The sequence below is a fragment of the Lingula anatina genome, unplaced genomic scaffold, assembly GCF_051362555.1.
Source record: "Lingula anatina isolate TDL-2025a unplaced genomic scaffold, LinAna3.0 unanchor82, whole genome shotgun sequence".
Taxonomy (NCBI): Eukaryota; Metazoa; Brachiopoda; class Lingulata; order Lingulida; family Lingulidae; genus Lingula; species Lingula anatina.
The window spans coordinates 5285937-5304142 of NW_028257603.1; the positions used below are offsets into that span (position 1 = coordinate 5285937).

General features: G+C 38.2%; 1 protein-coding gene across 3 annotated transcripts in view; it reads right to left on the bottom strand.

Moving 5' to 3' along the window:
- The window catches only part of LOC106181988 (cGMP-dependent protein kinase 1), a 58680-nt gene that overhangs the window by 5269 nt on the left and 35205 nt on the right, over positions 1–18206 (bottom strand). For all 3 annotated transcript variants that reach the window (XM_086998471.1, XM_086998472.1, XM_086998470.1), the window contains exons 5-12: positions 9735–9798; positions 7164–7241; positions 4994–5088; positions 3349–3420; positions 1681–1755; positions 1358–1445; positions 831–970; positions 430–519 (exon numbers count right to left, since the gene is read on the bottom strand). In XM_086998471.1, the coding sequence (XP_086854597.1) occupies positions 430–519; positions 831–970; positions 1358–1445; positions 1681–1755; positions 3349–3420; positions 4994–5088; positions 7164–7241; positions 9735–9798 (702 nt within the window). The remainder of the gene's footprint in view (positions 1–429; positions 520–830; positions 971–1357; positions 1446–1680; positions 1756–3348; positions 3421–4993; positions 5089–7163; positions 7242–9734; positions 9799–18206) is intronic.

An 18206-nucleotide genomic window follows, 5' to 3' on the forward strand; every position in this document is an offset into this window, starting at 1 on the left:
TTTCATACTATTGGCCTTTCATATAAATGTGGTAAGAGAAGTGTCTTCATACTATTGGCCTTTCATATAAATGTGGTAAGAAAAGTGTCTTCATACTATTGGTCTTTCATATAAATGTGGTAAGAGAAGTATCTTCATACTATTGGCCTTTCATATAAATGTGGTAAGAAAAGTGTCTTCATACTATTGGTCTTTAATATAAATATGGGCCTTAATATAAATATGGTAAGAGAAGTGTCTTCATACTATTGTATATGTGTCATACAGAATTAAGTCATTATATTCCAGAGTTATGTGTTATATAGAACTAAGTAATTCTATTCCTAAGTTATGGGATATGTAGAACTAAGTTATTATATTCCAGGGTTATGGGTTAACTAGAACTAGGTCATAATATTCCATAAGAAGTCAGTTTGACGTCATACGTACTTGTCTCTTAACAATGTCCACACTTCGCCGCCAAGGCAAACTTCCAGCAACATGTAGAGGTATTTGCGGTCTTTAAATGTACGATACAATCTGAAACATAACACATCATTTAAGCGTAACTTTTTTACTGACTGCAACCTTTTAATAATTTTGTTATTTCTATAGCTCATTTGTGCGTTAATTTATATACAGTTTTTTAATATCATTTGATTGGGGGAAAGCTGTACTTTTGACCTATTTGGCGATCTTATTTACACGTGTACAGCACAATGAGTGGCCCTTATTTGGATAGCAACATAAAAGATAATATAATATAAAATAATACTATGTTAAATTCCACAGATGGCGTGTTGTTCTCACCCAGTTTTCTGAAAAACCTCGAGAACCAAGACTGCACCTACCGCACTATAAACTCGGACCTGGCATCCGACATAATGCTTTTTTCATTCATGATATGTTCTTGTTGACGCGTTTCCACTATGTGATGTTTCTTTAGTTGTTTAAGTGCAAATGTTCGTTTTGTGTCATTGCTTATCTGGACCTGGAAAAACAAGAAGGATATTCAAATTCAATAACACCAGATATTAAAACATATCACAAAATAAAATCTAAAAGCGCATGTGGGTACTTTCAACTTTTAATATCAAGATTCTTCAATTCATAATCGCAAACATGAAGTACCTCTGGCCATTCGATGTTCACATTAATCCACCCCAATGTAAGTTTCACTTTTAGATTAATTTACGGATTATTAATACACCATGACTTTGAGTTCAACTGCTATTTTTTGCCTCTGTCGGATGTACCTGACAATATCTTCTTATCAAGTTGTTTTGAGGAAGTATAAATAATCCCAACATGAGCAGTAAACGCAAAATTGGAAGGTGTGTACAGAAAATATTTAATGAAAAAATTATATTTTCCTTACCAGCTCTACTCGTCCAAACCCCCCTACTCCTAGCGTGGAGAGAACGCTAAGATCGTTGAGACGCAGTTTGGCAAACTCATTGTCTGTTCTGAAAAGATTTAGACCAAACTCATTGCATAAAACAGACGTACGTAGTATATCAACACATAGGGTTAATTGCTCATGACACTGGCGTGATTGTCGTTGGCAAACATATAAATTCAGTAAATATGAACCGTAACCCCCCCCCCTTCTTTTATCTACTTATGAAAGTCTGAATATATTACAAGCATGGGCCTAACACTGCGACAAGGTGAAGGCATGACCACGTGGCATTTACGTACTTCTCTGAAGAGTCTGTTTCATCGGCGTATTCTCTCTGTAACTCGTGTAGACTGCTAATAAACTGATTGTAAGAGCTGCAATGAATAAAAAAATCGATATCTGAACCAGAGAATATTTCCTTTTTTGGTGATCAGAATAACAAAAAAAACACACACACACACAAACACTCGACATTAAACGTGGCATGTTCAAACAGTCGACATTAAACGTGCCATGTTCAAACACTCGACATTAAAACGTGCCGGGTCGTTTAAGGAACACGACAGTCTAAAAATTGCACGGCATGTATAGGACACTAAAATAGAAACGCGGTTTTACACATGCCCACGTCATTCGTGTAGCGATTTAACATGTAAAGGATGTTGTTCATTGCGAGCTCTGTTTCAACACGCAAGTTCTCTTACAAACAATTTCAAAGAAGCTTATATGACAAACAACTTAAAGATGTGGTCTTGGGTTTCATAAATAGACACAAATATATCTTATTACGACCACAATGAAGTGCTATAATACAACATTCATGAATGTTGCTCTATAAATATCGGGGGCAGCTCTCATGGACGCCACTTTCTATATCCGCGGCATTTTCACTATCACAAAAAATCTATCGAGCTGTTCTTAAAGCCAGTGTGTAACTATGGTAAAAAAACTGGAAAGCTGCCCCAAGTTTTTTAAAGACGTAATGAAGATTACAAATACATTGGTTCCTTGGTTTGGCAGTATTTTAAAGGCAATTGTAAACAATATAATGCTTTCCCAGAACACACTTACAACAAGATATCACAGTATATCAGTACAACGAGAAATCACAGTAAAAAAGATACCATCTATTTAACAACACGCACAGTGATTCCGCTATAAAGCACCAGTTTGATATAAGGTATTTATACCATGTACTAATATATGTAGCGGGGTTCACAGTTTTGATACAAGGTACGTTTAAAATGTTTAAATCATATTTCATCTTAAATTGTCTTCATGGTCTATTCAAGTTTAGTTTCATTCTATCCAATGTGGTTTATAAGAACAGGAAACCAATGAGAAACCTATCTTGTTTATATCTTGTTTAGATCTACAATTGATTTGGCCAATATGGTCGCAGCATGTTCGAATTTCAGCTCCGTTCTTACATGTATAAACTGACTGTCATATTTGTGTGTGTGTGTGTGTGTGTGAACTGTGTGTGTGTGTGTGTGTGTGTGTGTGTGTGTGTGTGTGTGTGTCCAAATATTACAGTTATGAAAAGAACGGACTTTCATCAATTGCAAAGGAATCCCAAATCATAATGAAATCAAAATCCGTCAGCTCAGGTCTATTATTATTGCTATTAAATTACTAGTGTATCAATTGTTATCGTTCCTTTCCTTTTTGTTACCTTTCTTAATGTACGTGATATTTAGATGAATTTTCACCACTGTTTTAATTACATCTCAAACCTGTTGTTGAAGAGCAGTTAAAAATCGGACCTTGCGCAAACAGCATGTTAAATACATGTGTGTGTATGAAATATAATTAATTATACTTTATACATAAAATGATATGTATCATAGCATACTTGTACATAATACATATAATAAAATAAATCATAGTATAATAGTACATTATACAAATAACAATATAAAAGTAATATTCAGATAAAAACCTACTCTGACTTCATATGTACTTACTCTCTGTCTATTACCAGACAATCCACGCCTTCAGAATCCGCGGCTATGATATTAGCAGTCCGTGTGTCTTCTCTAAAATGAAAATTAATATTTAAACGTCCGTCCTTTCCATTGCAGAAGCGCAACTAGTTTTCAATTTCAACTGAATCACACACAGACACTTAAGAACATCTTCTTGACTTGTCACGCAACTCGCAAAAAAAACAATAAATTAAAAATCTCGAATCAAAATCTTCTTATTCAAATAGATCAAATCATGAAAAAGCAAAACCATAGGTTTTGTTGGAAATTCTGCAAATCAATCCGATTTTTCATTTCCATCATGTATCTTTTCTAATCATATCCACAGTAACGCACCTATTCGACTTTCCTAAACACGACATACTCATAGCACGAATGTTAGAATATAACCTCTTCAGTCTTGTCATCATGTTTACGTTTAGCTAAACAGCTGAGAACCTCGTGTATATATACAAAGACACGCTGACGTGAGGTTTTGTTTACGAGTTACGAGACGGTGTGTCACGTGTTAACCAGTGATTTGAAAGATAGCGAGGTTGTCAACTGTCTTGTATCAAACTGTTCAGAGCAGCTTACAGATCTACATACCACCTAATCTTATACACCAAAACAACATGCAACCATAGTCACGATTTGTCAATTATCAAGGACCATTTTTAAGGTTTCTTTTCATTTAGGTTTTTAACAATTTCATTTCTCTGATTAATTCCTATGATTAATAAGGTAGTTGTTGTTGACAGATCGTGCTTATAAAAATTAATGTCGTCTGCTGACATTTTGAAGGAAGATGTAGATGGTGCCGTTATGTACGACACGTGAAGAAACGACTGAGACACTTCCTTTCGCTGGAGAAAAGTAATTTTCATATGTGATTTTCATGGGTTTCGGTAAAATTACATCGTATAATGAACACTGAACAAATTCATTATGAGGTAAGGAAACATAATTGATTACAATCATTTACCACTGTGATGCCAAACACATCACTTAATACCTTGCACTTCATACCTAAAAAGGATTAACTTTAAAACGTATTCCTTCGATTGTCAATAAACCGTGGCCACGTGAGAAATTTTGGGTAAAATTGAAAGTCAAAAAACATGGGGAACTGTTAAGAAATGAGAGCCACATAAATGAAAAGTAATATTTGGGGAAATCGTGGGGATTCACTTATTGAATAAACTGATCAAGTGAAGGTGAAACAGCATTGGAACACACACACCTATGGTAATGTTAGGCACCGAAACAATGATATTTGGTGCCGTATATCACTGATGTTACATTATAAATAACTAAAAAGCTAAATTTGAAGTTGTTTAAATACAGTATTGACGATGACCGTACCAGAGGTGCAGATGGCATACAGTTGTACACGTGTGGCGCGTGTGCTTCACACAGAAATACATGTATCGACTGAGAGTGCAAAATGATATTGTTGATTCAAAAGATATAGACAATTATTAACCGCACGACAAAAACATATTTTGTTTTTGCAATTTAAAAAGTCATTTTAGGACGATAGGTTATTATATATGATACACAGTACACGAAGACATTCAAATCCCTAACCAATTGTACTTAAATACAACCATGATTAATAGCAATAACAATAATTCCCACTTGCCCTTGTAGAGCTCTTTCACCAAAGAAGTCTCCCTTCTGTAGCGTACGAATAAATACTTCTTCATTGGAACTTGAACTTCTTTTCGTAACTTTCACCTGACAAGAACAACAAACAAACAAAATACATTAAAAGGTCATGGTTAAAATTTAAAAAGAAGACAATATTACCACGGCTGCATATTTCAAAGCCATGGGGCTGGCTAATATAAAATTATATTATATATTTATTAGGAAATAAAAACAGCAAAGTTTCATATGTTCATATGTATACGTACAAATACCAATATGTTCGATAACAATCTGCATATTTCAAGCCAGCCCAACACAGAGGACTACTGTCTCCGCAAAACGCATCGATCTGGTTATCGAGTAATAAGGGTCTTAATTTAGTAAACTGATACCAACAAAAAGCATAGATGCCGTATGAATTCAGTTAAATAACATATTGCGAAGACCGTCGAATCGTAGCAAACGTAAGAAACACTTATAAGGTACGTGGGTCGTTCAAATAATGTAGGTCTCATCAGAAAGGGTTAGGAAAACAAGGCAACATTTCACTATTGTTTTATATAGTCCCTTTGGCATTAATGCACTTCGTCCACCATCTGGAAGCATTTTAATTGGTTAAGCCTAGATTACATTTGAAATGCGACGCCCGCACGGTGCACGTTTACAGCCCGTAATTCCCTTTTCGTATGGCGTCCGAGGGGAGGTAGACGATGGCCGTGCGGATTTAAGCCCTCCGCAGTCTTTACGATTTTGTCAAGATGTAACTTTTGACAAAATTTTAAAATCGTACGCCCGTAGACCGTAACAATATCGAGATGGCATTGCGCAATCCCCGCACGGGAATTGCACAGGTATTGTACACTGTACGGTGGACTTGCGGTTATCGCGCAACAGTGCAAGGCGATCCTGCGATACGGAGCTATCAAAATTGTTAAGCCTTGATTACATTTGCCACGGGCGCCGCACGATGAAGGTGGTTACGATTTTCCGTACGATCTTTTTCAAAATCGAAAGTAGGTACGTGCGGGCTACGGTGAATACGTTTACATAGCATGCGGGAGCCGTGTCATTTCTCCAACATTGCCTCGAGTTCACATGGGGAAAATTGCATTTCGTTTGAAAAATGATCGTCTGGAGCCCTTTCAATCTCATCACAGTTGCCGCACGCCTTTTGTGCGGCTTCACTGAAGATTGGCACGATGTCGGCGCAGCCCCCTACGGTTTTTTTCAACATTGTGTTCAAATAAAGAAAAATCACAATATCACATATTTGCAATTGAATTACACCAAGGACTTGAACAACTCCTCTGATATACTAACATTTAACATCTTAATTATTCTTATGCCTCCTAAAACAACAAATAAGGAAGGGAAAGAGACCAACAGGTTCAACCATTATCACGATCACTGCAAGTCCACCGAACAATGCCCGTGCGGGAACTGCGCAATGCCATCTATGATATTGTTACTGCCTGCGGACTCACGATTTTAAAAAGTTAATCAAAAGTTTCAATTTGATGGCCAAATACGCTAAGGGGCTGCACCGACAGCGTATCAAATTGCAATACAACCGCACGGACACTTTACGTCAACTGCACAGTGGCTGAAAGAGTTCCATATATGATTGCTTTCAACCGACAAACCGATCTTTCACGACCTGGCTTCAAAGCCATTTGCTAGATTGGCAGGGCGACCGTATGTAATGTAGACATACTCGGCGTAGCCTGCAGCCCCTTACGATGTCAAAAAATCGTGCAGGCAATCGTTTACGATTCCATCGTACGGCGCCCGTGGCAAATGTAATCTAGGCTTTAGCTTTGCCTTAAGAAATCCCAAAACATAGTTCGAATTTTATTATTAATCTCTCGGTTTCTACATTACGACTTTTCTTCAAGGCCTCTCCCTTTTCTCTTATTTCCTTAAAATGTGTTTATGGACGTTTGTCACGCAACAAGATATCGCTGGGCAAAACTGAGCAATTTTCCAGATAATCACGGTGTACATAAATTGTATTTTTACCTCATAAAGCCACGAATTAATTTATTAGCCGACCAGATTTTTTTCTAATCTATCCCACATGTATCTGTTTATGGGTAAGACGCAGTTACATTAAAAGCGATAATAATGATTATTATAGGAAGGTCGCTGTTACAGTTACTCACAATGCCTTTTGCTATGATGTAGAAGGTGTCGCCCTGGGCTCCCTGCCGTATGATATATTCTCCACTGTTGTAATGAGCCTGAAAAGAAACCATGAGACCACTGAATACAAGCTTTCTCATCGCTAAGATCTAGTAGTAAAGGCAAGATGGTACCACGAGAATACTGGATACAGGACAAATAGTAAAGACAAGTTGGTACCACGAGAATACTGGATACCGGACAAACAGTAAAGACAAGATGGTACCACGAGATCACTGAATAAAGGACAAATAGTAAAGACAAGATGGTACCACGAGATCACTGAATAAAGGACAAATAGTAAAGACAAGATGGTACCACGAGATCACTGAATAAAGGACAAATAGTAAAGACAAGATGGTACCATGAGATCACTGAATACAGGACAAATAGTAAAGACAAGATGGTACCATGAGATCACTGAATAAAGGACAAATAGTAAAGACAAGACAGTACCACGGGATCACAAGGTACATGACAAGCGGGAAAATTAAGAAACGACATGTAACTGCATTTAATTGGTTTTGCACCTTTATATCATGGGTATATCCTCAGAATGAAGTGAGAAATCCTACACATAATAATTACAATACACAGCCCTGCTAGGCACAGGCAAAGAAGAGACCCCAAAGAGCCTCAATAAAACATCCCACAGGGCCCCTATAATACAAATCGACCTCTATGGCACCGGTTGCTGTAGATCATATCGAACATGTCAGTTAGCGTGTTTACAGACACCCAACTCAACGACCAGAAGGTCAAGTGGGAGCGCTTGGCATTACCCTGGGCGGTTGAAACCATCAACCTCTGGAGAGGCACTCCAAGAGATGCAAACTATTCCTAACCCCAAAAATAAGAGGTTCCATTGGAAATCAAAGCATAATAACTCTTGAAATAAACTGATTTGATGTCTAGCCATCACAACCAGTTGGTTCGTATGAAATACATTTATGTTGGTGTTTTTAATGATTTTTTTTTACAGTAATGAGTAATGAGGAAAAAAAATGCCATTTCATATGTTTTACAACGAGCAAACTGGAACTGGTGCAATCACAACAGAAATTGACATATACGGAGGACAGCAAACAAGTTGCTTTTAATCTTAAAAAACATTACAGATTTAATAATAATAATCATTATTAAGAGTAAAAATCCATTAAAATATGCTCTGTAGACTTTACAAATGAAATTTTTAAAAATGTTATTTAGCGACTCTTTTCCAGTATCTCAATAAAAAGAGACACAATTGTCATTAATCAATCTTGCTCTTAACCTCGTCTTTGATGGCATGTGAGGGCAATCTTACCCCACCCTGTTGCCAGTCATTAAGAAGGAATACCGGTTCATACGGCAGTAAAACTGAATCTTCGATTTCAAAGCACCTTTGGGTATCAAAGTGAAAAAGGCTTTTGCGTGGTTATGCGGGAAGAGTTGATCTGGTTGCATATAGATAAAACTCGTTTTTCTTGTTCTTGCATAAACTCAAGTAATTTCCATTGAAGCAATGAACCGACTTTAACCATTTAACTAATCTACCCAAGGAATGCTTTAAATCATATTCAAAGGTAAATCAGCTCTACCCCTCTCCCGCTGACAAGAGCCGCTTTCAACTTTCTGTTTAGAGCAGTACACTTGATGGTACCTTTTTGCTTAATACATAAAAGAAACAAGATCAATAAAGTCCACCTTTCAAAGAAAACCGTCCCAGTTGTTACTCGGCACCTAATAGTTTCAATGGGGAGCAAATCAGATCCGACGCAGTAAAGTAAGCCACTGTTTATATTTGCATGTGGCTTTGAATTAATAATACTGATGAAATGTGCAGTCTATAAGCCTGTAGTTATTTCTAGTTACAAACAGGACGCAAACTCGCAATTCATAACTCGCTTTGTTTTAAACCTATTAACAGTGCCAACAAAACAATATGGGCAACAGGCAATACAATGTTGTCAATATATCCGCACTATTCTAGGATCAGAATTCGAGCAACGACATGTGCGAATTACAACTGGAAAACACATTGCCTTATTTTGAAATAAACATCAACTTTTCCATAACAAAATATCCTCTGTAAGCAAACGTATTATTTGGCTAGGCAGATGGTTTACAATGGGACAGAAGATGGCTGACAGTGGGACAGAGGATGGCTGACAGAGGTTGGTTGACAATGGGACAGAGTGTAGCTGACAGTGGGACAGAGGGTGACTGACAGTGGGACAAAGGGTGACTGACAGTGGGACAGAGAGTGGCTGAGACTGGGACAGAGGGTGGCTGACAGTGGGACAGAGGGTGGCTTACAGTGGGACAGAGGGTAGCTGACAGTGGGACAGAGGGTGGCTTACTCTGGGACAGAGGGTAGCTTACACTGGGACAGGGTGGCTGACAGTGGGACAGAGGGTGGCTGACACTGGGGCAGAGGGTGGCTGACTGTGCTATTGTCCAAAGTACTACTATATGCCGTTACCAATATCAGTCAAGTTTATTAGGTTAAAGTGAAGGTGAATACAAGTTCAGTTTCAAAAAAAAAAATGAAAGAATAAACAGTGGCTTACCTCCTCTAGAACATCTGCAAGTTTACTTAGTGTTTCCTCTGGTAATTCCTGGAAGGTAGGAACGCTGGAAAACAAATGGACACAGACATCTTAAAATAAATACTATCACGGTGAATCTGAAACATGTACCAGCCATCTCCATGGGAACACGTACCAGCCATCGCCATGGGAACATGTACCAGCCATCTCCATGGGAAATTAAACAAATATCCTGTAGCAGCCTCAAAACTACATGAATGGACAATTCTAAATAACATGCTGATTAATACTTATATTATCATACTAACAAGTACGCAATTTATGTACTGCGCCGTTAACATTATGTGCATAAGTTCATTAAGTTAATGTATGTTTGAAAAATGCATTACTATAAACATTGAAAATATTATTTTTAGAATTTTGGTTCTGCTTGTCATTTGATTACCATAACCTGGCGAACTTGCGAAGTCAATCTAGGTCTCTTTCCTATATCAGTTTATGTTAACGATAATTATCAAAGTACAGTAGAAGCATGTTTTGAGATTGCTGTATTGTGTCTCTGTAACATAAGGGAAGACACCACTGTATTCCATTGTGCGATTCTGGACCGCTCAAACTTTCAATTCAGATTTCCGCTTACCCCCCCCCCCCCGGGCCTTTTTTCATTCTGCGAAATTTGATCACAAATTCACTTCACTGTTTACGTGACCGACAAATTCGGAGTCACCCTGAACCTGACTGACTATCGCCTCAGCCACATTTGCTCCATGGCCCAGCAGGGTCCAGTAAAATGTTTACTGAATGACCGAGGGTGGTTCATAATGTTGATAACTATCTTTACACCTGTCTAACTGTCCAGTTGCTTTCCCTTTAAAAGGTAAAAGGTTTTGGTTCGTTGGACCAGGTAAAGGTCAAAGCAGATAGGGAATAAATGATCGCTAAATATCACGGCAGCAATATGGTATGATCATATTAACTCAACAGAAATTACTTGGGCATTTATCATAAATATAAGAGAGGAGATATAACGCTATAAAACCCAACCAAAACGTTTATTTTCCTAAATCCATTCTAAAAGAAATTCTAAAAGAACACAGACACGCAAGGAACTGAAATTCCAGAAGAGTATTCTAGAAAAGAAGAACAGAGCACTTATTCACACATACACTAGCAATAGAACACATATACACTATATACTGGCAAAGGAACACACGTACACTGGCAACAGAACACATATACACTGTACACTGAACACATATACACTATACACTGGCAACAGAACATATATTCACTAAACACTGGCAACAGAACACATATACACTATACACTGGCAACAGAACACATATACACTGTACACTGGCAACAGAACATATATACACTGTACACTGGCAATAGAACATATATACACTGTACACTGGCAATAGAACATATATACACTGTACACTGGCAACAGAACATATATACACTATACACTGGCAACAGAACATATATACACTGTACACTGGCAACAGAACATATATACACAGTACACTGGCAATAGAACATATATATACACTATACACTGGCAACAGAACACATATACACTGTACACTGGCAACAGAACATATATACACTGTACACTGGCAACAGAACATATATACACAGTACACTGGCAATAGAACACATATACACTATACACTGGCAACAGAACATATATACACTAAACATTGACAACACAACACGTATACAATGGTAAGAGAAGACAAAAACCATATACACTCAGCAATAGAACATACACACACCATACAATGGCACGCCTCCTAGATGCAAGTGAAAATAGAGGAACATGTGCTAAAACTACGTCAGGTGTAAAATCGATAGAATAGATAAACAACGCATCAGGATACCTGTTATCAATGTTACAACCCTGGGGTTGCTTGTTGTTTCACAAAATGGTGCCCTTTCATTACGCATAAGAAATTCCAATCGCACTCAGCAAGTAGGTAGAAAACCACGTGGAACTGGTGCGTTGATTGTTAATCAGTATTGGACCTCAGGTGTTTTTGTCATAAATATGTTTTCGTCTTAATTATCATTGTATCACATATCTCCTTAATATGTTACTCTTTCTAGCCTAGAAAAACCTATATGTAGACAGATTATTTTCACAACGATCGTGTGTTTAAACATTCTTTTCCATGAACTGATTTACAGGTAAACCATTTAGAGAAATTAATTTATGACAAAGGGAATATTAACCGCTAATAATATAATACATTAACAGGGTAAAAATTATCGCTGTTTCATTCAGTGTGCCCTTCAAGAGCGTTTCATCGCCTTAAAATATGATCAGACTGTACACTTTTCTGTAGCCCAATAAAAACAATCCTCTGAGGCTTCACTGTGTCCCAGCACGCCCTACACACACTTTGGCAGCGTTCCCGTTTTCACCTGGAAGGTGCAATTAACCCATATGTCGGCGTTCTCTTCATTAGCCACGCGTCTTTTTGGATGCATTGCATCATACTAGAGGCTATGGAACTAATTCCCAGTAGTTTGTAAAGAATGAAACACACATCCCCCAATTATTCTTTGAAACACTGAGATATGTAACAGCTCTCTGAAAGTTAAGACTTTATTCCACGTTTGGCAATAATCCCAAAAGGCGCCGTGGCGTTCGTTCAGAAGCCAGTCTGCTGTGGGCTGCAACATATTACAAAGTACACGTTTCCTAAATATCAGCACCCCTACTTGTCACTTTTAATACCCGGCAAATGTATAAATCAGAATCAACGCACTGTTTTTTTCTCCTCAATCTCTACTGATAATTTAGAGTTATGGTACGTAATATTTTCTTTAAACCAGTTAACATTTGTAATCTAGGCCATCTGTTGCCTTTTATCTATCTGTTTTAATGCAGAAAATTGAATATCCTGTTTTCAAAAGACGCCAAAAACATTTCAATACCCCATATATATATATATGTTTCTGTAATTCCACTTTCATCTAAACACCATACAAAACGGCCTCAATACCAAAACAGACATGAAGAATATTGTAAGGCTGTATCCAGCTTCATATGCCAAATCAGCCTGGCAATTCTATATGACAGCCGTGGATACCATATATCTTTGCAGACTTCCACAGCGCCTCATAACAATACGTTTGCGTGTCCTTAGAATAGATCACATGCATCAAAATGAAATTGACATGTTGCAATCAAGCTCGATCATTATTTGAATTGGCTTTATATAATAACCACACTTATTCAACGACAAATATATCCTCACAACTGAAACTGCAAAAATAACTGGACGTGATTTAGAAACAATACGTCAATAATAAAATAGACCAAAACTGCCGTGAAATATAGGGTAATTATTTGAAAGACGCGCGGATATTTTACATCTAAAAGATAACTGACGATTTCGTAGGTGCGATTATTTCATTTTAATTTAAAAATCCTCGAAAATAATCAGATTGCTCCGCTATAAAGTAGAATTAAAGACCGTGATAAATTTCCCGAATCTTCTTATTTCCCTAACAATTTCCAAAATAAAGTATTTTTGTTACAAATTCCATTTTATATCGGGCCATCCTTGTTGCCCTGGTCTATTGTGTCTAGGCTCAGACAATCATGTTTTGACGGCTGAGTCCAAGAAAAACACCCTGAGCTTCAGAGATAACTTGCCACTAACCTCTTCACTATAGCCTATCTTCATCGTGTCAAGTTACCTCTGACGAAAATAGTTTGACCTAGTTTATATAAGCCAATCGAATCCATGTTTCAAAATTTTTCACCAAAGTTTGGTGAAAACGCTGATTGGTTGACCGTCAATCGGCAATCCTCGGCTGATTCCGCAAGCTCCATACTAACAACAAAGTTGTTGTCGAGTGCGGAGACATCCGAGTAGTTCCGAGTGCATAACCGAACACGAAGAAAGCATGGCGTCTCCTACGAGTGACTACGTAAAATAATGTGTTAAGTTATCTCTTGATTCTTTGCAAAATATGAGTATATCGGAATTGAAACCAGCGCAGTTTGAGGCCCTGCAGCATTATCTACTGAGGGATGATGTATTTTGCGTGCTGTCCACAACGGCAAGTCCCTGATATTCAGCCTTATCTTTGATTGGTCCGGATTTGAACAAAGCGCGCTTTGACTCGTTCGCGTTCATTGGCTAAATCGTTCAATGAGTCATTGAATGCGGGCTTTAAATTTGATTGGCGGGCGGCGGAGGCTATCGAATGTGGTCAGAGGTAACTTGACACGATGAAGATAGGCTATAGTGAAGAGGTTAGTGGCAAGTTATCTCTGAAGCTCAGGGTGAAGAAAAAAGGATAAACGCTGTGATTGTGGTGGAACGGGACTACTGCACGTATTACATACAGAAAAGATTTACTGATCATATATATATATATATATATATATATATATATATATATATATATATATATCGTCGAATATTGAAAATATTGTCGATACAAGGATTAAATATATATTAACCTTTCGCCGCCGATATTTTCCATGAATATAACGAACGCGTTGGTAGAAATCGCATGGTCCAACAGCTGTGTTGTGTGGTTTTTGTTTCATTAAGTTTTTACTGCGGCACAACTTCCTCACATATAAAGACCTGATATATATGTATACCAACAGCCTAGGGCAGTGTATATTGACGACAAAATAACGTGTATTTGCACAGGCTATTGCAATGTGTACTTTAGGTAACCTTACTGTGATTGACCTTGGGACATACGAGGCACTGGTCAAAATGGCACCCAGCTACTCAGGTTCACCATCAAAGTTACTTGTTCACGATCAAAGTAATGTGTTTTCACATCTGTAACACGCGGTGATGTGCGTTTTCAATTTGCGTTTGTATCGTCTCGTGTCATTTAGTGTGTTTGAAAGAAAGAAAGAATAACAGACATATAAATACTGGCTCTAACAGGTGCGTGCATACCAGAGCGTTCTGGTAGGCATTGCAGGTGCAAGCACAGCGCCGGGTTCAGGGGCAATTGAATGATAAGGAAAGGGAAACATTTTAATGGCATCGAAGGCCGTCTCATGCCTTTCTCAATGTAACCATTTAAATTCAACTATAGTCACTGAAAAATGCTACGATGTGCGTTGATTATTATATCTGAGAAGCACAATGTTTTCTCTTGCTGTCGACTAAAATGCTTCAGTACAGCATGTCTAGTCAGTATATGTGGACGTTAAGATTGGCAATGGAAATAAAGGAATGAATGCATGAGTCACTGAGGTCACAGCGGTTTGTTTACTTTCTTAGGCGAATGTTATTGATATGTTTTAAAGCCAATCGGATTTACAAGAAAAGAGGACGATTCCAGAAGAATTAAACGCTGCCTTTGGTGACATTTTGTTCACCGTTTTAACCTTTAGTTTTTATGTACTTACGAGTTATTTGGACATTGACATTACTGGGTTTATTATCACATTTCAGAAAAATGCAAGCCCGAAACGCGCCCTATAGTGCCAAAAACGATCTAATGCACATTGTCCATCACACTATTCCCTATTTACATCATCACCACGAGCTTTCCCCGCCTTTATACAGTCTTACCAACTCAGCGTCAGTAGCCCAGCGTCTTACCCATATATGCTGTGTTTGCGTCTCCTATTGGCAGGATTCTCGTCAACTCGTATAGTGAATTCCACGTGCACATCTGATTCTTCTTTGTCATCTTCACTATCGCTGCTGATTGACTCCCTTTCACTATTAGATACATCCCTTGTGCTCTCAGCTCGAACCTTCATATCAATTGGCATCACATTAAAATATTTTCTTATTTCTTCCGTTTCACGAATAGCAAATCAACAAACCGCATTCGAAGGCTATTAAGGCATTTAAGGATCAAATACCCTGTGTGATCCGTAAAATTGACGCAAAGACAGAAGATCGAGAAGGAACAACATTGTAACCTTCATTTTAGATACAAAAAAGTTTCTCCTCAGATTCATGTATTGAGTTTTAATGTCTATCTCCACAGATGATTCTCCTTTGTGCAGGTAGATCTTTTCGCAACACTGCTGTTTTTGAGTGGGACGTTTTTGCTTGCTCTCCGCGGCCGTTTCCACGTTTTATCTGCTATAAAAAGCTTGTCATAAAACGTGTATAGAACGCTCCACCTTTAGCTCCCAACATTATTCATCATCGTACGTCAGATTTCAAGGAGGGTATTCCTACACTGGAGCCTCAATCGTTGATAAATGGTTACGCACCCAGTGAGTCAGTTATGTCATTCAATCGACCAATAAGAATTTATCGCTAACGAGAGCCCGGGGCATACATGAATCATCTTGGATAATAAGCTGACCAATCAAATGCAGAGATCTTAGCAAAGCAGTCTGCCTCCAAACCTGATGCAGATCATCAATGCCAGCAAGTCGAGGAGAGGCAGATGTAGAAAACAGGTATATCAGGAGATGCAGTTGAAGAAAAACATTTTGTTTTCGAAAGAAAATCCAAAGTACGTGCCTTGCCTGTAAGAACGTTGCTATTATTGACATGAAATCAACCACTTTTCCTTGTCCTATTTGGGGAGATGCTATTTCTACATAGGGTAAATAAAAAGCATATTTTTTTCGAATTTACCACTCTGTCGCCTCAGAATCTAGGGTAGTAACCTCTGGACAAGCAAAGTTTCTATGGTGCTAGATGGCTCCCAAATCTCTAAACATATGTTAATGGCTCGCACACTGAGTTAACATTAGCAGTTAACGACGCAACATTATCCCAAGATGTGGAACAAAATGAATGATTGCTTGGGTTGGTGCAGTTGGGTGGTCATTTCAATTGGTCGTGTGTTCCAGGTAAGGTAGTAGCAGCTCGAGACGGAGCACTGTACTGGAGATACCCGGGAATCAATGAGCGCACAACGCTACCCTGGTCTTATTGACTGCGTGGATTATAAACAACAAATGTTTGACTGAATCATCTGTGAGAAAAACGCCATTTATTCCACAGGAATACTTTGGTTCTGTTAATTTATGTAAACATTTATATAACGGTTCCTCCCCTGACATACAAATACTAAAACACCTCCCAATGTTGTGTAATGTGAAGCAGATGAAGAAACAACAGCAAAGAACACATCCAGACATTTATAATCTGACTTCAACTGTTGAATACCCGTCTGCACAATATGGATGCACAAAACTCATGGGTCCTGTCTGTACATGTACTCAATAAAAGACAGGGCTTAGATTTACTCTGAACAATATAGCTTCTATTTTGGGGACCATTCCCATAACCCTATCGTACTAGCAAGATCGATCTTTCTCCGAGGGGATTCTCACTAAATCGCATTCAGTTTAAGCGTGCACGACAGTTAACACCACCCCCACCACCCAGCAGCTTCAGTGGGCGTGGCAGACATTAAAGTCGCTTAAATTGAATGCAAATTAGTGAGAGTTCCCTCGGAGTTAGTCCGATCCTACTAGTATGATAGGGTTATGGGAACCTAGTCTAAGAAGCATGTTCTCGTAGGTGTAAACAGCAAAATAAAATAACTCTAAAACTATGATTCCATACTCCAGAAAACTCAGTCAATAGAAAATATAACATGCTCGTATGCAAAGTGGGAAGTCAATACAGTTCAAATCGCTTCAAATCTACTTTCAAAATACTAGTAAAATAATTTTAAAGAGCAATTGTTCAAAAGATGCCAGACGTTAACCCTGAATGCAATAACCAGATATGACGCCTAAGGATGTCAAGGATGCGAACAGACACAAAGTTCACTTAAAGTTTCCATAAAAGAATTTATTAATTAGGTGGTCTGCCATCGGTATATTTGATCATAAAGTAGCATCTACCGGTAGCTCCTTCTAGTCCATACCACGCCTTATACACGCCTGTTTACACGCCCACAGGATGCGTTAAGTCCAATTCGGTGTCTTGTAAATTACAAAGGCACCACAGGTATATCTTGGAGAGACAATCTACATTTGCAGTATTACTAAATTTAAGCACTGCTAGGAAAAAGCTGGAGTTAATTGTCCCGGGGCAACAGTAACGTTGATGCTAATCACCTCCGATAGACGCTTAATAGTGTTTAGAGTTGGTACGCACAACGCATCTGTTTTAGAAAATGCCGCAGTTTTTCTGACTTTTTTCCAAGCCCGCGTGCTACAGACCAGCTGTGTTTGCGGTATCCATTGCCAGACACTTGTGCGCGTTTGCTTGCACGTGCGAGTGCGAGTGCGCGCGTTCTCATATTTTATTGTTTCTTTGCAATCCTGACTTATTCAGAATCCACTTCTCATCACGAATGAGAATTTTGGCAGGTAATAAAAGTTGCACACCTCAAAATAGTTTGCAAAATGTATCTAAAAATATAAATATTTTTTCAGCTTTCTTTCAGGTTTGCAATGTTTAAACCACGAAGCGTAAAGAGGTCACTATGTGCGGGAAGCTAGGTTGGGTCATTTTACCTCAGTTGTGTTCATACACTTGTACTTTGAAGATATCAATAATGTGGGGA